This window comes from Ursus americanus, chromosome 4, assembly GCF_024610735.1.
Source record: "Ursus americanus isolate L20-20 chromosome 4, mUrsAme1.1.p, whole genome shotgun sequence".
Taxonomy (NCBI): domain Eukaryota; kingdom Metazoa; phylum Chordata; class Mammalia; order Carnivora; family Ursidae; genus Ursus; species Ursus americanus.
In genome coordinates, this window is record NC_142130.1 from 90,596,049 (window position 1) to 90,621,924 (window position 25,876).

Consider the following 25,876-nt stretch of genomic DNA (forward strand, 5'->3'; position numbering starts at 1 on the left):
CTTTCTTATTACAGCTGTCCCAGTGGGTATGATGTGGTAACGTTGCATTTTTATTAAATTCTACTATATTTTTGTGAGGTTTTAAAAATTTATTCACAGCCTAATGTTAAAACTGTGTAATAATCTAACTATAGAATAGAAGGAAATTAGACAAGAAAATATTCCCTCAAGGCAAGGTTACAACAGAATGATAAAGACAGAAAGATGCCCTCTGAAAGGTAAAAACAGAACAGCATCAGAGAGAGCACATGGCACTGTTGTGTGTGGCACGCTGGCGTGTTCTCTATGGTCCTGGCTTTGTTGTATGTGGTACACTGGCAGGGTTATAGAAAAATGCTTCAGGCCTACTTCATCCCTCTTAATGTTCCGTTCCCTTTAATTCACAAATGGCTTTCTGGATCTGTTTTTTGTTTTTTGTTTTAAAAAAAAAAAAAGCCCTTTTCCAAGTGAACCAACGTGGTTGCATGCCTGACAAAGCTCTATATTCATATGTCAGCTGACAAACTGATTTAGGTTTTGTTATACTTTACTCCTCTGGACAAAACTACTACCTAACATTAATCTATCACACAGAACGTGGTTGCTGTCTGCCACCTGGGAGCTAAAATAAATTCCCTATTTCTGGGCCTTAATGGCTCCTCTCAGGGTGGTGTCTAAGTGCTTCGGTGAAAGCCACTTTCATAGAATTAACAGCTCTGATTTCCTAGGTCATTACCAGTCTCCACCTTCAGACTTGAGGTATACCCCAAATAGCCCTTAACTTCTTGGTGTCTGTCCCCTCAGGCCAAGTCACCCCTCACAGGAGGCTTTCCACCCACAAACTCTGATAGCAACAAGGGGCGGGTGTGTTAGGAACCTCAGCCGCACACAAGGCACTAGTGAGGAGAGAAAACAGAAAAGGAGGAAGATGGAAAGGGTGCTGGGGGAGGGGAGAGGGTGGGACACTAAAGAAGGAAGAAAACAGTACTGCTGGGAAAAGATCAGGGCAGGCTGCCCCTCCTGTTTAGATAGAGATGGTTTTGCTGGCCTTCATGATGATGATTTTTCAAGGACAAACCAGCAGGTTACCCTGTGGGCCAGACTGCCTTACAAGAGCCTCAGATTTCTACCAAGCATTGTCTACAAATGGAAAAGTCTTATTCTGACATTTTTCAAATACACATAGACCTGATGTGAATGATGAAACACTTCTCATTTGTAAATGTGTAACGACTTTTGTCATTGTCTATTTTTTTCTAAACACTGGACACCTAAAGCACAACTATTACCACACAAGTCTGTGAAGTTTTTCATGTTGGGGGGGGGCTTTATTTTCAGAAGGTATAAGGCACCTTCAAGTAGGAGTTCATGTACTATATATTATACACATTAAGTTATATAAAGTTATATATATTACATAATATATATAACTTAAATTTTACATATACATACATACATATATACATGTATGTGTGTGTGTGTGTGTGTGTGTGTGTGTGTGTGTAGAGAGAGAGAGAGAGATAGATAGTTAGGTCCTAAATGTACACAAACAGGGAACAGAAAAAATAATTATCAAACAGCACAGGGGTCAGCCAACCATGGCCCATGACCTGTCTCTGTAAACAGTCTTACTGGAAACACAGTCATGCAACCTGTTTGCATACTGTCTATATGCTGTACAATATAGTTGGGACAAAGACCGTATGGCTCAGAAAGCTTAAAATATTTACTATCTGCCCCTTGAAAGTTTGCAGACCCCTGGTGTATCAAATCCTGAAACACACTGCAGCTATTTAAAAATAAAGTCAACACCAACCATATATATGAACAGGGAAAGATGTCCAGATCCGTCCAGATCCTCTGACTGCCTTCCGAAGTGAGTGGGCCCCATTTGCTTGTTTGGGTTGTATTCCACGAGGGCAGGAATTCCAGTGCTGGGGAAGAATGCAAACCTGGGAGGGAAAAGTGGATTCTGGGCACGAATGCCCAACTGGGGTGGCCCCTGCACTGTGTGGTCCCAGTCCGGCCCCAACCTCGCAGAGGCCTGGTGGTCCCTTCAAGACACCACCCCCTGCGTGACTCATTCAGGGATCCCCTGAGGCCAAGGACTAGGGAGAGCTGAGGAGGGAACATCCCTTCTTCCCAACTGATTCTGAAAACGATAAAGAGGAAAAGAGTAAGGATGGACGTTCACATATAACCATGGCTTTGGGGCACTTTACCTCCACTGAACCCCAGAATCAAGCAGACATCCCGACTGAGGATCAGCGGTACCAGGCTCCCTGACTGGCATATTGATGCCCACTGAAATGGAGGCGACAAGCCCAGAGGTGTGAACTACATCCCCATGTCATCGGGACAGCACGGTACATCCCAGCCACAAACACACCCCAGCTGTGGACCCTGGTCCCTCTGAGGGCAGGGTGGGTGGGCATTTTCACTATAGCACACACTAGGCATAGCATCTTAGGCAATTTCTTCCCCTTTTGATTTACAGCACGGGATAACTCTGAGGCTTAAATAAAACCCTGCACACCAGGCCTGAGCACAGTGCCTCACATCCAGCAATGCTAATATTCAATAAATGTTACTGTCTTATGTTTCAATCGTAGTCCAGTTTTTATAAGAGGTACGTATTTGCTTCTGTGATATATGATAACACCTGCTGACTTCCTCACAGTGGTCCTGAATGTTCACGGACAGGCATGAGAACGCTACGAAGAGTGTAAAGCCTGAGCCAAATCTAAAAAGTACTAATTAGTACACGCTTTACATAAAAACCATTCTCAGAGGAAAGTCAATATCCTAAAATGTTATTTAAAAAAAAAAAAAGAAAAAGGGAAGGTAAAGACTCTTCATTCAAAATGGCCAACTGAGCCCAGTAATCTCCTATTCCTCCCAAACCCCCATTAAAATAACAGAAAAGCAGCAGAATAAAAGAGTTAAACCACAAAGAGAACGGAAAAGGGACATGTCCGAGAAAGAGATTCAAACACATTCTGGAAAACCGCAGAGGGTGGTCTGTTAAGGCAGGCCCCGCTCTCTCCGGTATTTAATGACTGAACTCGCATTCCATAAAAATGACAGACAGACAGTGCCCCAACTGTCCCTCCTATACCCAATTCCCTGATCCCTGGTAAGTGAGGCCAAGAAGGGGAGAGGCAGCATCACTTGCCCGACATGTGTCCCTGCCCCTCGGCCCTTCCGCTGGGTGGGGGCTCAGGGTTGATGCACAGGGCGTCCACCCCCATTCCTGCCCAATGACCTCCTTTCCAGATTGGAAATCAGAACCAAAAAACGTGACGTGGTTTGCTCCCGCTGGGACAGTCTGGTGCAGCTGGGGTTCGTGAAGCCCAGCTGAGACCCAGGCTGGCCCCGCACTCCCCCATACGCACCACCCAAAGCCACTCACCGCCGGCACATCCCTAACCCAACGGTATTAGAACCTAATAAACATAGAACTTCTTGCCCTTTGACAGGTGCTGAGTCAGAGGGGTTAGGAGGACACCGGGTGAAAGGGCACACACAGAGCCCCTCACAGCGCCCCCTCATCACAGTGCAGTGCCTTCCTCCTACTTCTTCCTGCAGGACTGTGATCTGTTCTGAGAGTATCAGACAGGCTATGAGGATGACACATCCACCTTCGCTTATGGCTCCAGAATCCGCAGAGCCTACCCTGCCCCCCCAAAGACACCCTTCAATGTCAGGAGCAGCCGCTGCTCCGCCCCACAAACAAAGAAAGCAAGAGGAGCAGGACTTGGTATACAGTTGTTTAATAGAAACCACTGGGTGACTGTAAATGGTACACACCCACCACAGGTGACCAAATGCATCAGGTGACGTTACCTAAAAGCTGTTTGCAAACTGTTTAGAATCTCAGCAGATGCCTGCAGAATCCTTAGCTCTTCTGTCCACAATGTTTCTACCAAAGCTAGTTGGTTTATCAAAGCCACTTCTTCATCTTTCATATGAGAAACCTGGAAAGTATTTTAAAATTAATTTTTTTACTGTAGTAAAATAAACATAAACATAAAATTTACCATTCTGACCACTTTTCCGTGTACAGTTCAATGGCATTAAGTACGATCCCAGCGTTATGTAACTGTCACCACTGTGCGTCCCCAGGATTCCTTCACCGTCTCTAACAGAAACAGCACCCATTACACACAAACTCCCCATTCCCCCCACCCCCAGCCCCTGGTAACCTCAACTCTACTTTCGGTCTCTATGAGTTTGCCTATGCTGGACAGTGGAATCACACAATATTTGTCTTTTTGTATTCTGGTTTATTTCACTTAGTATAATGTCTTGAAGGTTCACTAAAATTATTTTCCAATCCCAGTAATGTCTTCATTAAAATGAGCTGATTTCTCAGGGCACCTGGGTGGCTCAGCTGGTTAAACATCTGCCTGCCTTCAGCTCAGGTCATGATCCCAAAGGTCCTGGGATCGAGCCCCACACTGTGTTGGGCTCCCTACTCGGCAGGGAGTCTGCTTCTCCCTCTGCCCCCCCCCCGCTAATTCTCTCTCTCTTTCTATCTCAAATAAGTAAAATCTTTTTTAAAAAATAAGCTGATTTCCCATTTAATTAAAACATTTACTAAATAGAAATACTTAAAAAAAGAGTACTTAAAAATTCATCCAATAATTTTTACCTACTGAAAATATAAACACAATGTTAGCAGTCAAAAAACCCGGAAATTATATCAACATTCATCTATTTAAGGCATCAAACGATGCCCTAATAAGGTGTAACATGTACAAAACAAGTAACTTCTTCATCAAAATACTTCTGTAACAAAAGAATGCAATATTCTAGAAACATACCTTTCGCAGCATAGCATTGGTCTCCTCTATAAAATACTGGCATATTTTCTGGGCTATGACCAAACTTCTCTTCTCATTTGTATCTGAAATTATTTCCCCAAGAAGTATTTTTTTCCAGCATGTACTAGAACCAAATTGTTCAGTAAGATAATGTCAGCAGGCTCTCAAGAAGTAAAGAAGTCTTTTTATACTTCAACACAACAAACTCTTATTTTTCCAGAAGCATAATAAACTCACTCCAGTAGCAGATACCCTAAAACCTCCCACCACACACAGCTCCTGTGCTGAAGCAGACAAGGTACAGAAGGAGGAACAACTGAGAATAAGAATCAAAGGACTGACGCTCTTTGCGGGAAGAGACTGAATTTGATTAGCACTGCAATCCTGTGTCTGGCACCGAAGTAAGTGGAGTCATGTCCACGAGTCATGGGAACAGAGCAGAAGACAGAACAAGAAGGTGATTCCCAGCCAAAAGGACTAAGGAGTAAGGAGCAAAGACAGTAGAACTTTCCTTCTCTTCAAGTGACAGTCTTTCCTGAACTAGGGCAAACTGAACAGAACACGTTTCACAAGGTAAAATGCTCTGGAGATGGAAGGAAGAATCTACAGTGAAGCCCTTCTGTGCATGCAGGTCACTCCCATTTTACACTGAAAATATGCAGGAAATGGGTTCAGGGGGCAAGTGGAGCCAACCTTCCACAGGCAGAGGAGTAGAAGTATTTCAGGGTAAGCAAGAGGGAGCCACAGCAAGATGCTGAGACAGAAGGTGACGGGGCCAAATCCACACGCCTGCCAGAAGCACTATGCAGAGAACAAGGGTGGAGGAATAAATCCTGGATGCCAACAATCTGAAGTGGAATGGCTTAGGAGGGGAAAGGTAAGGTGACAACTGCCACATCAGAGTGGAAGTATACAGAAGTCACTCAGAAATTCAGAACAGCTGACAAGCCGTACATGGAATAAAGTCTTAAAAGTCTTCAGCTTTAGAGACAACAACGGAAAGCTCAGAAACAGCTAAGTTCTCAGGAAAGGAAGGAAGGAAATCACTCTATGCCAGGAACAGTATTTCATATAAAACAATTATCTAATTTAATCTTCACAATTACCTAGTAAAGAAAGCATTTAGTATTCTCACGTTAGACACAAACTGAGAATCGGGAACGGTAAAGAACTCACCCGAGGTGACACAACACAGCTAAGGAGAGGAAGACACAGCATGCAAACCACATCCGGCAGAATAGCCACCACGGGCCTGTTCTGCCACATCACTCCAGACCGTCAGGAGTAACTCAAGGGGGAAAAGGCCCCAGGGTGACCTCTCGTACCTTTTTCCACAAAGGACTTAAAGACACTTACATGGGCACACACGAGATGAAATAAAAGATGAATGGACAGTGAAAACCAGACAAAAGAAAGTTCAAAGGAGGAAGGGTTAAGATACAACCAGGATAAATCGCATGCCTGAAAATCCTGCACATTTGGACGGGCCACAAATTGGCCACTGAGTTTTCCAGGAAACAATAAAGAGAAGGAAACATATCAGATACAGAATCCACAGTGGCTGTAAGATAAAAAACACACCATCTGCTGAGAATAGACACAACTATTCCTGGTGTCGAGATTAGGGAGTCGCTTTTTTCCGAGTCCTTATAGAAAAAGAGGTCAGCAATATCCCGACAGGAGTTACTGAATGAGCACCAACTACTTCAGGGCACCGTGCCAAGGGCATCAGCTCCTTCAGTCCTCCCAGCCACTCGAGGGTGGGCTCACCATCTTCAGCAAGCTCTCTCTTCGTATGGTTTCTCTCATCTGAGCCTTGGCTAAGCAGTGGACCCAGGCTGAAGGAGGTCCCTACACTGGGCAGTGGCCAGTCCTTTCCATGCCGGGGGAGGGACCGGCAGCCTCAAGGTAACATTAAGGAGCCTAACCAAGATGTGTGTCTCCACCGGGGGTTCCCCTCTACCTGCCTCCCCCATGAGAATACCCAGACCACTCCTTTAGCAGGGAGCTGGATCTGTGCCCTGGGGCAGAACCAGGGGTAGGAGCTGTTTGCCCCCAGGAAAAAACTACCTACTCAGGGACTTCCCTTTGAACAGTGCCAATGCTCACATTTTTTAAAATATTGACTCAAGGGGTGCCTGGGTGGCTCAGTCAGATGAGCATCTGACTCTTGATTTTGGCTCAGGTCATGATCTCAGGGTGGTGAGATCAAGCCCCTTGACAGGCTCCTCACTCAGCACAGAGTCTGCTTGAAATTCTCTCTCTCCCTCTCCTTCTGCCCTTCCCCGACTCGCACGGGCGCACAAGTTCTCTCTCTCAAATAAATAAATAAATAAATAAATAAATAAATAAATTCTTTAAAAAATAAAATTTAAACATCCAGCTGCAGGTCACCAGGGAAAAAATACCTGAGAATAAAAAGGTCCCAGGGCCATGTACTCTGATTATGACTCTAAAACCAGAATTCCAGAAATGGTGAAATGCTCAGGGCATGGGCAAGATCCATAAAGAATAAGCCTCCCAGTATACAATGGCATTCCTTTCTCCTCCCAGGCTGGGTATTTGATAGTAAGCCAACAGAAGCCCCAAGGTTATGTCCAGGTTGTAACCACAGCTCTGGACCAACATGCTGAAACTTACAATTCTTCGGCTTCCAGACATAACAACTTAAGAGCTGTGCGTAGCCTCCAAGATGGTCCATCCCATCCAAATGTCAAATTTCTAAAGTATAAAGACAAATAACGACACACCTGTCATTTCAGTACTTCAGGACACCATGGCAAATGGCTGAAGAGCCAAACATTTTCTGAAGGGTCTAAACACTATGGTCACAAAGACAAAAGAGAAAAGTAAGTCTGCCTCTACTTAAGAATAAAGCCAGAGGTAAAAATAAATAAATAAGTAAGTAAGTAAATAAATAAATAAATAAATAAATAAAATAAAATTCTTTGTTTAAAAAAAAAATGTAAAAGGGGCGCCTGGGTGGCTTAGGTGATTAAGTGTCTGCCTTTGGCACAGGTCATGATCCTGGGGGTCCTGGGATCGAGCCCCAACTCTGGCTCCCTGCTCAGTAGGGAGTCTGCTTCTCCCTCTCCCTTTGCTCCTCTCCCCTGCTTGTGCTCTCTCTCCTTCCCTCTCTCAAATAAATAAATAAGTCTTTAAAAAAAAAAAAGGGTAAAAAACTACTTTCCAATTAATTTCAGAAAGGAGCTGAATCTGGCTGAGGAAGGCAGAGGAAGAGGGCCGGTGCCACAGGTCCCAGGGAGAGGAAAGATGAAGAATCAGAGTCCCCCTGGGCATCAAATAAATGGCAGCCACCACAGCCAGACTGCACTCACACTGCTGCTGGCCCATGTGAAACTTAAGTTTCTTTACCGAAGAAAATCTGAAAGAGAGAGGCTCCACTTGGCGTGGAATCACCTAGCCACCACCCCCAAACCTGCGTCCTAAGCATGTGCACCATGTTGCTGGGTGACTGAGGGCCAGCCTGGCCTGCAGAAGCCCAATGCCATCCCACTGACCATGTGCTGGAGACAAACATTGGGCTACCAATCAATATAAACAGGGCTTCCTTTCAGTACAGTAACACTTCAAGTTCATATCTCATGTCCCCAAATAAGTTTCTTAAAAAGTATCTTAAACTCCTTGCGTGCCCCACATCAAGCACAATTTACTACACATAGTAAATGCTCAATAAATACCTACCTGTCAAATGGTACAAGTCAGAAGGTAGCTCATACCTATAGAAACGCTACCCTCAATTTTCTCATCAAAGTTTCCTGAAGGAATAATTTTGAGACAAAGAAAAAACACTTACTCTATAAAGTCATGATCCTTCAAAATGGAAATCTTCTTGTTCATCTGTTTATCTGTTAATGGAAGATATTTAACAAGTATATCTACAAAAAAAAAAAAAAAAGAAAGAAAGAAATTTAGGGTGTCATCAGACAAAAGTGTGGGCCTTCTATAATTACTGTCCCTTCCACCAACAATCAAGACCTGTGTAAACAGTTTTACCTAATTCACACCAAAAAGCTCCAGTTGAGTCCAATTCAATGAGATCTTTATTTAGTCCTTGAAAAGCTACAGAATTCCAGGACAGGGGAGAAAACACCCACAACCTCAACACATGTCCCCACCAAGCAAATTAATCCACAAAGCCTGGTAATCAAGACAGTGGCAGGATGAGGGAAGTCACACCCACCAAAAGTACAGGAGCTGTACAAACATGAGGAATTGTTTATAACAAGAAGTTTTCAAAAACCAGAATTCAAAACTGGTATTAGTGATTACAATCATAAGCAACTGAAAGTAAACATGTAAAAATTAACAAAGCTTGTTAGGGTAGCAGGGTAATGACTGATTTTTCTATTTCTAAAATTTCTTTTTTGTATTTCTACGTTTTGGTTTTATAAACGTAAAAATAACTAAAATGTAAATTTTGTTCAAACTGTTTGCAAATCAGTATTTCATGGTCATCAATATTAAAATTATTCTAAAACAGGAGGTTAATCTCAAAGCTGGTTTTCTAAGAGACCCAGCAAGGCCCAGTTTTTGCTTTTAATTTCTAGTTTGAGAAATAACATTATTATTCTGCCCACAGGATAGAGTAGTTTCACCTTGAACAAGTTTCTATTTCCACTACAGCTTATATTAAAACTACCCCAAATTATATACTCGGTAAATCTCTGGCTCCATGGCCTACAAAACTATTTCTCTGCTGCTTCAGGAGAAGAGGGAAAGAAACATTTTTCTATGTACTGTTATTAATACTATATTTGGAATTTCCACAGCATAAATTTAATAGCTAAATTATTATGATGGCTAATCAGTAGGTCACAGGAAAACATAAATGAAATCAATATTTCATCATGGCATTAAACCCCCAAAACAAGGAGACTATGTAATATATTTATCCCTGTCACTAGCACAGTGCCTCACACAGTAGGTACTTAACATTTTTTAATTTTTTGTTCTCTATCCTGCATTTAGTGAGAGTAACAATGTCTCAGTACAAAAATTTCCATTTCTTCCTACCTTTTTAATATTATATTCATTTCTTTAGTGGTCTTCCTTTTTCCCATTCTGCTGTCTGACCTAATGCAACAAAACTTTTTTCAGTTCTTCCTTTCCTCAGTACTGACCAGAGCCCTGTTGTTTTTCACTTCAACACTCAAATTACATGGTCAGTGAGTGTTTTCCCCTACCTAGGGGAAAATAAATGATACACATTTTAATGTTTTGCCATTTTTACTAAAACTTAAAAAAACCACATCCCCAGATTGGGGGCGGGGGGGTGGAAAAAAGAACTGTATGTATCCTCTTAGTAAGAACAAAGTTGATTCCAACCTTCTGAGACATAAACACAAGCGTGAGGATTCTGGATGGAAACGAATCCATATTCCAGGAGCAGCCGCTGGTTATCGTGAGGGCCATAGCAGATGAACACCTCTTCGTGTTTCCTGCAGCCTGAAGCTGTTCTGATTTCGTAACAGCGAGTTTCCTCATTAAATGCTGCTTTTACCTAGAAAGGAAAATCGTTAACGATTTTTTTAAAGCCAAGCATAAAAATGAAAATATTAAGTTTACTGTATTAAAGTCAGATGTAGCTTTCAACACTCATCACAATGTGAATTTAACCACATGTGGGAAAATGCCAGCCCTACACTAGGGGATCTCGTGTGCCCCCATGTCACCACTCGGTGAGGGAGGGAGTCCTGCCCAAGGGCTCTCAGGATGGCCAAACGCATGACTCCTGAAAGCGGACAGGTCACTAGTCACATATACAGCCTGGGGGAAAGGACACCCCAGCCACACAGGGGTTACGTTTGGGAGCTGTGTGACCAGCAGGGGCCACGGGAAGCAGGCTTGTGGGTAACAAGGAGGTGACCCCCTGGCTCCCGCGGGGAGATGTGAGTGCTCGTGTGAAGAGGCAGGTAGGGAGGGGAAACCGTCAGGCTGAGGGCCAGGCGGGGTGCAGCTAGTTGAGCTGCTAGGGCCTTTCTTTTTGGATGGGGGGGGGGTATATCCAGTGAGAGCAGAGGAATTCAGTCAGGCCCCTGGGGCCCTGTGATGCCCAAAGATGTCAAGGCAGCACATGAATTTCAGGTCTCACAATACAGAGTCTTTGAGCAGCAGGATATTGGTTGATACAATCATATGGATTTTGTGACAAGTCTATAAACAAATAACAGAGGAAAGACCAAGATGACCCACCTGTTCTCCACACTAAGGAGTGGGTACAAGCACTGAGGCCACCACACTAAACAGTAAATCCCAGTGAGGGCAAGGATGAGAAACGGGGCTGAAATTCCCAGCTTGCAACATCAACAGATTAGGGCCACGGTTTCGAGTTACACGCCAAAAGCCAGCAGCAACGCACTTCAGACCAAGGTTCAACAATCTTTTTTCCATAAAGGGCCAGCAAGCAAGTATTTTAGGCTCTGCCACGGCCCCTGGGTCACATGCCCACAGGCTGGAGTTTGTAGAGCCCCTACGATGGCTGTCAAATCACTGGCTTGCAGCATAAATGCACCAACAGGCCAATAAAAATGAAGTCATCCCAGTGAGGACTGACTCAGTTCCTGTGTCCAGCACCCTATCATATGCACGCCTCTGACATTACTTCATCAACATCACTCCCAGAAACGGCCATCTAACCTCCATCACCTTCGCTGAATACCGTCAGAAATGCATCTTTCTCCAACAATAACAAGCAGACAGGCAAGGAGATTGCCTCCGCCTGAGAAAGCACAGTACAGGTCTCCCTATGCTCGCCTCACACCGGCACATAGGCTAGCCAGGTGCCATTGATCTTCTCCAGGTGGGGTGCAGAACGAAGAGAACAGCACAAGCAAGGGCCCAGCCAGTGTACCTCTAAGTGGACCCTGAACGGGTTACAGGTGAGCTGACATATGGACACCTTTGCCCTCAAAGCCAGACCCCTACCCCAGCATGCCTACACATGTAATCGTCTCCTTTGTGTGCCAGAGGGGAAAAGGGCTGGAGATGAGATCTATGACTATCTCCCAAAGAGGGATTCTTTAGTATTTCCCAGACTCCTTTTCCCCACAAATATTCATCCATTCAGTTAAGGTTTATTAAATGCCTACTATGTGCCTGGCCCTGCACTGGGTTACAGGGAGAAACAAGGCATAGTCCCCATCCTTACACAGCGCAGAGAGGGAGACAGCAAGTCAATCCGTGATCACAGCAAACATAAACTGACAGCTGATGACAGCTGACAGCAATGACACCAGGTATAAAAGGGAATGGGACAGGAAAGCAATCTGGACTTCACTCCCCATACTGGCAGGAGGAAAAGAGGACTCTGCACCAAAGCTGGGGGATGGAGGGGATGCTTCTGGTGAAGGCCATTCAGGGGATATAGCACTGACCTTTGCTGGCCTGGAAGGCAGAGTGGGAAAACACAGGGAGGGGATGCCAGAAAGGAAAAGGGGGCTAGGAAAAAAGACAGAAAAACACCTGGTGGCAGGTAGGTTCACCTAAAGCCAGCAACACCTCTCTCTATGGTTTCAAAGTCAGGTTCTACATGTCAAGAGTCCTTCCTATCAAAACAGAACATGTGTCCCCTTGTCAACTTCCCACCTGGACATGCGGGCTATGATTCAGCAGATCCAAGTACGGGGCGAGCGCGCAGGTGTTCGGCTCCCTGGAGAAACACTGCTCCTGCCTGTGCTTCACGTACACAGCCCTGGTGTTGACCGTGCACCAAGCCCACAGGAGGGCGCTGTAGCTAAAGATGCTCTCGACGGCCTCCGAAAACAGAGGCTGCAGGGAAGAGAAAAAGTCTCTGGAGGAAGAAAAGAACCCCTGCACATGGGCTCTCTGTTCTTCAGCCTTTGCTTTCAAAGGTTTGGGGAAAAGATTCACCACGTCCGGCTCCAAACACACAGGGCAGGTGTAGGCCTTCGGTAAAATCTCCAGGTAAGGTTTCCAGAGAGACTGGTCCCCAGCATGCTTTTCTGAGACTAAAAAGGTGCAGAGAGCCAGCAGAGGGGATGGAGGAGGCTGCCACCTTTTAAAAAACAGAAGCCAGGTTAAAAGAATTACTTCCATTCCAAATATGGAATAAGCTAGAGATACAGATCCTAGTGGTTTGTTCTGCTCCCACAGGGACTGTGGCCCAAACTGTCAGTACACTCTGAGCTTACTCCAAGCACCCAAGAGGGTTTTGCTTCCTCAAGATTTTCCTCTCCAGAGCCCACCCTGATGTCAATGCCCTAACAAGTCGCACTCATGAGTGGCAAAGAACTGTCTCACTTTGTCTCACTGTGAAACAAGTACCAGCTTTGTTTGCAAGAGAGTCCTTTTTGCAAAGTCTTTTTTTCTTTATTATGATATGTTAGCCACCATACAGTACATCATTAGTTTTTGATGTAGTGTTCCATGATTCATTGTTTGCATGTAACACCTAGTGCTCATTGCAACACTTGTCCTCCTTAATACCCATCACCGGGCTAGCCCGTCCCCCACCCCCTCCCCTCTGAAAACCCTCAGTTTGTTTCCCAGAGTCCATAGTCTCTCATGGTTCATCTCCCCCTCTAATATCCCTCCCTTCATTTTTCCCTTCCTTCTCCTAATGTCCTCCATGCTATTCCTTATGTTCCACAAATAAGTGAAACCATATGATAATTGTCTTTCTCTGATTGACCTATTTCATTTAGCACAATCTCCTCCTGTTCCACCCATGTTGATGCAAACGTTGGGTAATCATCCTTTCTGATGGCTGCGTAATATTCCATTGTATATACGGACCACATCTTCTTTATCCATTCATTTGTTAAAGGGCATCTCGGCTCCTTCCGCAGTTTGGCTATTGTGGACATTGTGCTATGAATATTGGAGTGCATATGGCCCTTCTCTTCACTACATCTGTATCTTTGGGGTAAATACCAGTAGTGCAATTGTTGGGTCATAGGGTAGCTCTATTTTTAACTTTTTGAGGGACCTCCACACTGTTTTCCAAAGTGGCTGTACCAACTTGCATTCCCACCAACAGAGTAAGAGGGTTCCCCTTTCTCCACATCCTCGCCAACATTTGTTGTTTCTTGCCTTTTCAATTTTTGTCATTCTAACTGGTGTAAGGTGGTATCTCCACGTGGTTTTGATTTGAATTTCCCTGATGGCTAATGATGTTGAACATTTTTTCATGTGTCTGTTAGGCATTCGTATGCCTTCTTTGGAAAAGTGTCTGTTCATATCTTCTGCCCATTTTTTGACTTGATTATTTGGTTTTTTGGGTGTTGAGTTTGAGAAGTTCTTTATAGACCTTGGATACCAGCCCTTTATCTATAGTGTCATTTGCAAATATCCTCTCCCATTCCATGGGCTGCCTCTTTGTTTTGTTGACTGTTTCCTTTGCTTTTTATCTTGATGAAGTCTCTAAAGTTCATTTTTGCTTTTGTTTCCTTCGCCTTTGGAGACGTGTCATGAAAGATGTTGCTGTGGCCAATGTTGAAGAGGTTACTGCCTACGTTCTCCTCTATGATTTTGATGGATTCCTGTCTCACATCGAGGTCCTTCATCCATTTAGAGTTTATCTTCATATATGGTGTAAGAGAATGGTCGAGTTTAATTCTTCTGTATATAGCTCTCCCATTTTCCCACACCATTTAGTGAAGAGACTGTCTTTTTTCCATTGGATGTTTTTTCCTCCTTTGTCAAAGATTAATTCACCATAGAGTTGAGGGTCCGTGTCTGAGCTCTCTATTCTGTTCCACTGATCTATGTGTCTGTTTTTGTGCCAGTATCATGCTGCCTTGGTGATCACAGCTTTGTAAGATAGCTTGAAATCAGGTGATGTGATGCCTCCAGCTTTGTTTTTCTTTTTCAACATTTCCTTGGTGATTCGGGGTCTTTTCTGGTTCCATATGAATTTTAGGATTGTTTGTCCCAGCACTTGAAAAATGGCATTGGTACTTTGATAAGGATGGTGTTGAAAGTATAGATTGCTCTGAGTAGCACGAGCCTTTTAACAATGTTTATTCTTCCGATCCATGAGCATGGAATGTTTTTCCATCTTTGTGTATCTTCTCCAATGTCTTTCTTAAGTGTTCTGTAGTTTCTAGAGTACAGATCCTTTATCTCTTTTGTTAGGTCTATTACAAGATACCTTCTGGGTTTTGGTGCTATTGTAAATGGAATAGATTTTCTAATTTCTCTTTCTACAGTTACATCGTTAGTGTATAGGAAAGCAACTGATTTCTGTGCATTGATTTTGTATCCTGCCACATTACTGAACTGTTGTATGAGTTCTAGTAATTTGGGGGTGGAGTCTTTTGGGTTTCCCACATAAAGTATGTCATCTGCGAAGAGACAGACAACCTCTTTGCTTCCAACTTGGTTCTCCAGTTTTAAAGCTTCTGATCCAAGTTCACTTATTTCACTTCGATAAGGGTATCAAACTTGGTGGGGGAAAAAAAACTGGTGGAAAGAACCTAGACCTGCCCCATCCAATACAGTAAACACTGGGTACATGTAGTTATTTCAGTTTTAGTTACTCAAAATTAAATAATATTTAAAATTCAATTTTCAGTCATGTAGGCCACATTTCAAGTGCCAATAGGCCTATGTGGCTAACAGCTACCATACTGGACAATGAAGAGTGAAACATTTCTATCACTGCAAAAAGTTCTGTATGACACTAACTTAGAAAACTGAATCAGCTCATTATATATTTGCTAAAGTTTTAATTCCTAAATTTACTCACTCTATTACAAACTATACACTGCAGTATTTTTGTTATCAAAAGATCTCATGTTGCATAAATGTATTTAGAAAAGTTTTCATTAGGGGCGCCTGGGTGGCACAGCGGTTAAGCGTCTGCCTTCGGCTCAGGGCGTGATCCTGGCGTTATGGGATCGAGCCCCACATCAGGCTCCTCCGCTATGAGCCTGCTTCTTCCTCTCCCGCTCCCCCTGCTTGTGTTCCCTCTCTCGCTGGCTGTCTCTATCCTGTCGAATAAATAAATAAAATCTTTAAAAAAAAAAAAAAAAAAAAAAAAGAAAAGAAAAGTTTTCATTAATCCTTCAAAGTCCAAATTCCTATATTGCCAAAAATCCTACTCAAAATTTCAAAATGATATAGAAAATTTTAATACTAAGACCATCCCTGCTTCTACTCAGGTCAATAAAGATACATTTGCTCTCATAAAAACATGCCAAGGAGATTAAAAGTCCAGAACTTAGACTGAGTTAAGAAACAATACAATCTTACAATCCTCATAATTTAGAAACCCCTTCTGCTAAGGATCCCCCTCACTCTATTCTCAGCAAGTCCCCCAGAACAAAGGTCCCCCATAACAAAAGCCAGAAAATAGTTTTCTCCTATGTTGGCCTCCTCTCTTCTATGCTAAATAAAATTACGCTTTCATAATGTCAACAGCTCTTTGTAGCTGAAGGAGAATTCAAGCAAATACAATGAGGGTGAAAATAAGAGTAATATTTGTGGAGATCTACTATGATGGAGAATAGGCTAGGAGGAGTCAAGGCGCTCAGAATGATTGACATCAATTCTCCCACTTTATCTTCATTTTCTAGTAAGTGATAGATCAGGATTCAAACCCACATCCTAGGCAGCCTATTAAAGCCCTTAAAAATGCAGCTTAAAATGAATAAGGAACAAACTTCAAGAACAGAGTAAACCTGCCTTAGAGGACATTATTTGCCAATGTTGTAGACTTTACAAGACAAGCATTTGCACCAGATAAGCATGTGTGCGTTCACTTACTTAGCAATGTACGTCCCTAAGTAGCTCCTAATCACTGTGTCCGTGGTGAGCAGGCAACTCTCAGGCAACGAAATAATCATCTGTCCCTCCTTACCAAAAAGAAAGTAAAGTTTAGAACACCCGTGCTTTGAGAAGGACCTGTGTCCTTGGGTCCACAATCGTCCACTAAGAACCCAGGATAACCCAATCATAGACACCAAAGAGCCCACCAACGGTCTGGCTCCCAAGTCCCTGAGTCAGAGGACGCAGGCAAGTTGCTCCAACAGCAGATACTGCAACCCCAACAAGAATTAAAGGTTAATTACGTGACTGACATCCACTAGCAGTCAACCCTTCACCAGAAAGGAATGTGGAAACACTCCTGACAAATCATACCACTCCTTCACTTTCTTATACCAGGAAATAGTGCTATAGGAAATAGGAAGAAACCACTCAAAACAACTCTGTGAAATCCATGTGCCCAGTGACTATTCCCAGCAAAGGCCTATTGTCCATATTACCTGTGCCAACCAGACTAAGAAAGGGCAGCCCAGCCAGCACAAGGGTCTCATTTTACCACCTGCAAAAAGTACAGTTTTCAGTTCCTTCCACTGAGAGAGAAACACGGAAAGAAAAATTAAGATGTCAAGTCACAGACACCAAAAACAAACAGGGCGTTAAGAAGCCTGATGTTAATTAAGATCCTGGCTTTCATTATAACTGGCATCTAAGTTGGTTAAAAATCTCAGGCAAAGTCTTCTGAGTTCAACTTCTGGTTTCCTCATCTGTAAATCAAGATCAAGTTGGACGATCACTACAATCCCTTCCTGCTCCAACATCCCACGATTTTCTGATTTTAAAAAAGCCACTTAATAAAATGTTCTGTATCCTGACTAGAGTAAATCCCTTCATCGACACTTACCAAACTGGATGCTTAAAATCTGTGCATTTCACTATGCATAAGATATGTCCCAATTTTCAAAAAGTTTAACCAAAGGTCGTATTTGAAAGCAGATGTGAAGCAACGGCTAATTCTCATCTCATCATCTAAACAAAGACTACCTACATTTACTGCTGTGTACACGAGAAAGAAGTATATATCCCCTCCCAAAACAGTCAGAACACAATTATGTTCCCTCAAAAAATAAAAATATTGTACAATGTGACTGTACTTAATATTATTGAACTGTACACTTAAAAATGGCTAAGATGGTAAATTTTGTCCTATGTATTTTATAATTAAAAAGTTTTAAATAAAACAATAAAAGTGGCATAAGAGAATTACAACATTAAAAAGTACCATTCTTTAGGCTAAATGTGTACATACGTAGCTGGATTTTAAAATTAAGGAACTAAAAATAAATTAAGGAATTAATTTCTAGCTTCACAGAAAATTGTGCATTAGATATTCTTTAAATAGCAAAGAAAGAACTAAAATGGACCTTGGAGATCATCCATGTCGTTTACCTCCTCGTTTTCCAGGTGAGGCAATAAGCCGAGGGGTCCCACCCCCAGCTGAAGGCAATCCTGGGACAGGCTCCAAGGCCTTGCCTGTGGCTTATCAGGCTTAGGCTTACTCAGGCTTGTACTCAGCATGCCAAGCACACCCTCTCAGATGAGAGCCACTCCCTCCCCTGGCTCACTTAAAATATGGTCTGCTTTATACAATTTGCTGTGGCAGAGATGGCTAGTTGCCAACCCAACATGCCTTCTCTCCTGCCGTTAATGTGACCCTATCGGGAGGTCACTGTGCCAGGGAAAAGGACATATCTCACTTCCCTCACAGCCAGTTGGGGTTGTGTACCTGGTCACTGGCAGATGTGATAGGCCTGGAATTTTCTTAAAAGAAGGAAACCTGCCCTTCCTCACCCCCTTGTGCCATCTTGCTGCTCAAGCTCCAGGAGCTCTTCCCTGGACCTGAGGGTGTGGAGCTTCCTCTAGGATGTGGACAGAGAGCTGAAAGGAGTCTAGGCCTCGAACAGCCATGGGATCACCACACCAGCCCAGGTCTGCCCACCCAGGCTTGAGAGCAAAATAAACTTCTGCTATTACTTAAGGTTTGTCTCCTCTATGCAGCAAACTTAAAGCTAACTGGCACAATTATATTCCAAACTATCATTTAAAAAAAAAAAGGCTGTGTATGTGAAATATTTTTATTTCACTTGATTCGAGCCACAAAAACAAAGCAGCAAAATCTACTTTAGGTTTCAAGGATAAAAGAAATTCTCACCCGCAGGGATGTTTTGCTCATCAGCCCTCTTCCTGTACCTAAGACAAAGAAACAAAAAAAAGGGGTAAATCCTACAATATCCAAAAAAAACCTATGATATCTTCAAGATCTTACGGGTATCATTTTGAATAAACAATGCAATTGAAGGGCGCCTGGGTGGCTCAGTCAGTTAAGCATCTGACTCTTGGTTTCAGCTCAGGTCATGATTTCATTGGTCATGGATTGAGCCCCGCTTCAGGCTCAGGGAGTCTGCTTGAAGATCCTCTCCCTCTGCACTCCCCCACCCCTGGCCTGCTCAGGCTCTCTCACGCACGCGCTCGCTCTCTCTCAAACAAATCTTTTTTAAAAAAATGCGAGTGAATATCAAAATTACACAAAGCTGAAGCTGGTTATCTCTCTCATCCTTTGACTCCCAGGGGAAAGAGAGGATCAAGAAGCTGTTCTAGAAAATGTCCTGACCTCCTTTTGGATTTATGACCCTTGAAGAGCAAAGAGTCAAGACCTAAAATCATTGACTTTATACAGATCCACTACTGGGTGTCTTACAGGACCCTTCAAGCTGGACCCTCTCCCCTGAGGCCTGCCAGCTGTGCTGGGAGCCTACTCCCAATGCCCACCCAACCTGAGAGGCTGGATCCTCAAGCCACTTTTACCCACTACCAGAGCCAGCTTTCCCAGTGATGATCTTGAGGCCTCTTTGACTGGCTGACCAGTAAACCCACTCAGCTCCCGTAAAGCCTAGACTACACCCTCCCCTCCTGACCAGGGAAGCCATTAGACTTTCCTTGACTGGTAAGCTCAACAGCAGAGATACAGGACTAGACCCTCCCTGTAAGCCAAGGCCTTGACCAGAGCAGGCACAGCAAGTAACTTCACCAGCTGCATTGTCAACATCACTACTGCCCAGAAATTTACCCTTCTAAGCCCAAGGCTCCTTTCTTGTAACAGTCAGCAGCTTTTCCGGCAGGCCTAGGTATACTATGACCAGTAATTATTATATGGGGTACAGAATATTCATCTTTTCAAATTCATAGTTCTTCATCTTTTTCTTTTTCCCTTAACTAGGAGGGAATATAATTCAGCAAAGGTCAAGCCCTGCAGGACTACTGGGAGCTCCTAGTTCATGGAGGGAACTCCTGCCTTGATCCTGGATCAGGTGTCTGAGAAGTCTGATTTGATGAATCCTAACTCATCTATCCACCCAGAAGCATACTTTCCGCTCAGACACATGGTTTTGGTTTCAAAAACTTATTTAATTTCTTCCATGTGTCCCATAGCAGAATTAATCATCCCTATGGGCCAGAACCCTTCCTGGAACCAATTACTAATGGAAGGATTTTTTTTTCCCTATGGGGTCATCTTTTAAAAGACTCACGTGCTAAGTCAACTGGAAATTTCTCTTCAAATACATACATGAACAGAATGTGGCATATGGAATAAAATCTGGAAGATACTTACCTGTATTTCTACAATATAGCATTCAGTATCAGAAAACAAATCACAGTAACCTGCACTTACGAAGGCAAGGCAGGAAGTGGCCATTGGGCTCTTATAAAAGCAAACTTATTACAGACTTTCCTGCACCTGAAAATTTCTATCATAAATCAACCTGGAAGACCCAGATTTGGCCAATGCTTTTGGTGGCAAAAGCGAATACTGGGATCAATTCCCAAAGCATAGATTAGGTGAGAGTCTAAAGACTGAATCCTGCCTGCAACTTAGGAATCCTGCCTTGCCCCTCCACAAACTAAGATTAATTCCCCAGAATTTTGTACATCTTGACAGACTCCCATAACCATTCTCTCCTATCAGATTAAGAGCTAAAGGTATATAAAGATTTAGGGAAGATATGCTGAAATCCCAACCCACAACGTGATGGCATTAGGAGGTGAGGGCGTTTGGTAAATGATTAGGTCATAAGGATAGAGCCCTCATGATTGGGATTTAGTGCCCACTGCAGCTCTAAGAGATCAGAAAGCTTGTCCAGCTCCCAACTCTCTGTCATGTGAGGATCCAACTCGAAGATGGCAATTTGCAAACCTGGAATCAGTCCTCATCAGACCCTGAATCTGCCCACACCATGACCTTGACCTTCCCAGCCCCCAACTGTGAGGAAGAAATTGGTCAAGTCACCCAGTCTATGGCAATTTGTTATAGCAGTCAAAACTAAAGAAGGTTCCTTGCCCCCAGAACTATAAGGAATGGGCTATGATCATTACCAAACCATTTTGCTTTAGCTTTTCTGTGACCATGAATCTGAAGGTGGGCCCAGAAAGAGCTGTTCCATTAAAAATGGTTAACTCTTCACTGCTCCAAATTATACACAGATTATTTTTCAGGCATTCCACTCAAACATATGCCAATCCCTGCTTGGTAATTTTAATCCTATCCTTCTTAAGGCAAAGTGACACCTGATGCATAAATCAGCCAAAGGCACAAGTCCACTCCTGACACTATTTTCTCTAGACCATCTTGTGAAGAACTCCATCCAGTAAAATCTAACAGTGTGGCTCTTCCTGGCTTTGTGCTTCTTGACACACAAAAACTGAAAGTTAAACATTCCGTTAGAGGTTGACAAATGGTTCACCATCTTAAATAGGAGCAGCCCAACAGGTAATGCCTCAAAGCAAGTATTTTAGCCCAAAGTCCTCGTGATGTGTAGGGAACTTTACACCCATCACCACATTCAACCAGGACCACATGTGGTAAATCATTTATCATGACGATGTATAGGAAGTTAATTTGCTCAGAGTTAAATTACCTAATGGGTATTTACTCATTTCAGTGTCCAAAAGCACTCAGAGGCATATGATTTAATTTTCTGTAAGGTAAAAGATCTGTACTTGCCCTGTGATGTAGAACTTCAAGGCCCTGATGGCACGACTGTCTCTATGCTACAGCAGACCAGGAATCCTTTTGAAGAGCATCTTGGTCCTCCTCATGATGACCTCAAGCCCACTTCTGGACAGAACTGGGTGGTGCTGAATGGAGGCACACACCCAGAGTAAGCTGCCAACTTCAGTGAGAGAATGTTTCAGAAGAAAATGCTAACCCAAACTCCAGGACAAGCTCCTCAATTCCAGAAAATTATGTTAATCTACCTCTGCTTAGGTGACTGTTGAAGCTAGGACCACACAGAGGGCTCCTCTTCTAACACCTGGGGAGCACAGCCACAAACCAGCTGAAGGAGCAGTATCTGCTGAGACCTCCCTAAGGATACCTCTCCTCCAGCCACACCACCAGAGAACAAGCACCTCCTTCCCTTAGAAAACTATTCTGATTCACCTGAGCTATGGGATAATCCTATCAGCCTGCATGGTCTGAAAATCCCATGAAACCACTAAGAGTATGATGGTAAGGACACCAGTCACATTACATAAATGTCTTCCCTATGAAGACCCAATGAAGACATTTCCCTCAGGTCTAAGTTCCAGGAATACCTGCACTTCTGCTACGTAAACAACTTAGTTTTGTTTATAGAACACAAAAACAGGTAACTGATCATATTAACTATCTGGCTGTTGGAAAGCTAAGTCAAATTTGTGGCTGACTTCTGACAGGTATGCAAGATTTTAGAATCATGGCTTTTATGAATTATCCTTACCCCTGCCTCCGTCTTATTTTTCTATTCTCATTCCCCTTTTTTATTTTTAATATTATTTTACCATTATGGAATTTCTCCCCAAAAACCACTTCAATTTATTTTTAGAACAAAGTAAGTATAAATAAATATTATAGCTACAAGGCAGGAAGTCTGACACACAACAGAAGATATGCTCCCAGAGAGAACACAGCCCACCTTCACGAACTACCCTTGCTTTCCTATCACCTAGGCCCACACGTCTCTCATGTGAGCAAAGTCCTGAGAGTTGATGCCAGACCTTACCTGGAAAACAAGCAGGTATTAAGTTTGTATCTTCAAACTTCCTATCTTTCAGCCACTTCTTAAGCTCTATAAATTCAGGCTTGTAGCTCTCATTCACTAATCAAAGAGAAGAAAGAGAAGTGGTGATTAAAATCACTATATAATCAGAGCACCATTTATAAAAAATATCTGTCTCAGAGGTGCATGGGTGGCTCAGTCAGTTAAGCATCTGACTCTTGATTTCGGCTCAGGTCATATCTCAGGGCCGTGAGATCGAGCTCCAGGTCAGGCTCCATGCTGGACATGGAGCCTGCTTAAGATCCTCCCTCTCCCTCCGCCCCTCCCCCCACCCTGCTTATGCAAGCTCAAAAAAATAAATAATAAATAAATAAATGAATGTCTCAGACAGATGGTCATATCATAAAAGAGAATAAATAATACCTAAATAATGTAAACTAAAAGAGAAAAACCATATGATCATCTGAAAGATGCAGGAAAAGCACTTGATAAAATCTAACATTTATTCCTGATAAATAATGCCAACAAGCAAGGACAGAAGAGAATTTCCTCAACCTGATAATGACTACCTAACAAAAAACCTACAGCTGACATAATGATGAAAAACTGAGTGCTTGCCCCCTAAGATCAGGAACAAGACAAGGAACAAGTCAACATTGTACTAGTGGTTCTAGTCAGTATAAACCAAAAGAAAAATAAATAAAAGGCATCAATTATGGGTTGAATTGTGTACCCCCAAAATTCTATATTGAAGTCCTAACCCCCAGTACCTCAGGATACAACCTTATTTAGAGACAGGGTCTTTACAGAAGTAATCAAGTTAAAATGTAGTCATTAGGGTGGCCCCTGTTCCAATATGACTAGTGTCATTATAAAAAGGAAAAATTTGGACATAAGCATGCATAGACAGAAGATGACAGAAGAAACACGGGGGGAAGACAGCTATCTACAAGCCAAGGAGAAAGGTCTAGAACAGACGCTTTCTTCACAGCCTTGAGAAGAAACCAATCCTGCTGACACCTTGATTTTAGACTTCTACCCTCCAGAACTGTTAGACAGGGAAATTTACAGTTGAAAGGCCTATATGAAAAAAGAAGATCCAATTTAAAAAAACAGGCAAAGAATAAATAAATAAAATAAAAATAAAAAACAGGCAAAGAACTTGAAGAGATATTTCTCCAATGATGGTATGTAAATGGTGAATAAGTATATTAAAAAAGTTCAACATCATTAATCACAGGGAAATGCAAATCAAAACTACAATGTGTTATCACCCCATATCCATTAGGATGGCTACTATCAAAAAAACACAAAATGAGAAGTGTTGGCAAAGATGTGGAAAAACTGGAACTCTTGAGCACTGCTGGTAGGAGCATAGAATGGTGCAGCTGCTGTGGAAAACATTATGGTGACTCCTCATCTACAACAGTCAAAACCACCTTGAAATACTAATTGAAAACTTATTATAAAGCTATAGTAACCAAGATTATGTAACACTGTCATCAAGACTAACAAAGAAATTAATGAAACAGAATAGAAAGTCCAAAAACAGATCCAGACATATACGAATAGCTGATTTTTTACAAAAGTGCAAAAGCAATTCAGTGGAAAATGGATAGTTTTTTCAATAAATGTTGCTGAAACAATCAGACCTCCTTAAGCAAAAAACAAAGTATTCCTATTTTGTACAATATATAAAGTTAATTCAAAATTAATCACAGACTTAAATATAAAATCTAAAACTATGAAACTGCAAGAAGAAAACATAGTAGAAAATCTTTGAGACCCTGGGTTATGCAAATTTCTTAGGTACAACACCAAAAGGAAGACCCTTAAAACAACAAATTGATAAACAAGACTTCACCAAAATTTTAAATTTCTGTTCTTCAAAAAAAATGCCACAGAAAGATTAAAAATATTTGCAAAACACCTGATAAAAGCTTTGTATCCAGAATATTTAAAGAACTCTCAGTAGTCAAGAAAAATAGTCAAGAAAAATAAAACACATTTTTCCAAAGAAACCACAAAGATGGCCAACAGACCCATCAGGAAAATGCAAATCAAAACTACAATGAGATATCATCTCACACCTGTCAGAATGGATAAAATCAAAAACACAAGAAACAACAAGTGTTGGTGAAGACGTGGAGAAAAAGAAACACTTGGGCGCTATTGGTGGGAATGCAAACTGGTGCAGCCACTGTGGAAGATGATATGGAGGTTCCTCAAAAAATTAAAAACAGAATTACCATATGATCCAGTAGTTGCACTACTGGGTATTTACCCAAAGAATACAAAAATACTAATTCCAAAAGATATGTAGACCCCTATGTTTATTGCAGCATTACTTACAATAGACAATATACGAATGCTACCCAAGTGTTCATCAAGAGATGAACAGATTTTTACTCAGCCAAAAAAAGAATGAAATCTTGCCATTTACAACAAGGATGGATCCAGAGGGTACAATGCGAAATGAAATAAGTCAGACAGAGAAAGACAAATATCCTATGATTTCACTCATATATGGAATTTAAGAAACAAATAAACAAAGAAAAAAAGATAAACTAAAAAACAGACTCTCAAAGTCAGAGAACAAACAATGGTTGCCAGAGGTGAAGTGAGCAGGGGGATGGGTGAGAGAGGTGAAGGGAATGAAGAGTACACTTATCCTGATGAGCACTGAGTAATGTACAGAATTGTTCAATTGCTATATTGTACACCTGAAACTAGTAGAACACTGTATGTTAATTATACTGGAATTTCAAAAATCAAACATCATAAATAAATAAAAATTAGTATTTTCAGCTCAAAAAATTATAAAAGAATAAAGGTACAAAAAATATATAGAAGAGAATTCATACCAAGACACTGCAGTAAAAAAAAATCAACGTGCAGAAATCAATAGCCACAAGTACAAACAAGAGCCAGAGAGATGTAATGGAAAGTAATGCCTTACTTACCATAACCACAAAACAAAATTTTAAAAAGCAAAAAAAAAAAAAAAAAAAAAAGAAGAGGAAGAAAAAGAAAAAGAAAACCAGCTAATAGGGGTGCCTGGGTGGCACAGCGGTTAAGCGTCTGCCTTCGGCCCAGGGCATGATCCCAGTGTTATGGGATCGAGCCCCACATCAGGCTCTTCCGCTATAAGCCTGCTTCTTCCTCTCCCACTCCCCCTGCTTGTGTTCCCTCTCTCGCTGGCTGTCTCTGTCTCTCTGTCAAATAAAT

General features: G+C 42.3%; 1 protein-coding gene across 7 annotated transcripts in view; it reads right to left on the reverse strand.

Annotated features, from left to right (window-relative positions):
- SETD4 (SET domain containing 4) overlaps positions 1–25,876 on the reverse strand; it is a 91,293-nt gene that overhangs the window by 61,514 nt on the left and 3,903 nt on the right. For 2 of the 7 annotated variants that reach the window (XR_015724263.1, XM_087861783.1), the window contains exons 3-12: positions 22,652–22,747; positions 18,766–18,803; positions 16,557–16,645; positions 12,414–12,843; positions 10,155–10,329; positions 8,623–8,704; positions 7,446–7,526; positions 4,806–4,929; positions 3,826–3,956; positions 1,796–1,931 (exon numbers count right to left, since the gene is read on the reverse strand). Coding sequence is in view for 4 of the 7 variants with exons in the window: in XM_087861783.1 (XP_087717909.1) it covers positions 1,796–1,931; positions 3,826–3,956; positions 4,806–4,929; positions 7,446–7,526; positions 8,623–8,704; positions 10,155–10,329; positions 12,414–12,843; positions 16,557–16,645; positions 18,766–18,803; positions 22,652–22,747 (1,382 nt within the window). In the remaining 3 variants the exon portion in view is untranslated. Of the gene's footprint in view, positions 1–1,455; positions 1,932–3,736; positions 3,957–4,805; positions 4,930–7,445; positions 7,527–8,622; positions 8,705–10,154; positions 10,330–12,413; positions 12,844–16,556; positions 16,646–18,765; positions 18,804–22,651; positions 22,748–25,876 lie in introns of those variants that run through there. The other 5 variants (XR_015724265.1, XR_015724264.1, XM_045785585.2 and 2 more) reach the window with 4 other exon arrangements.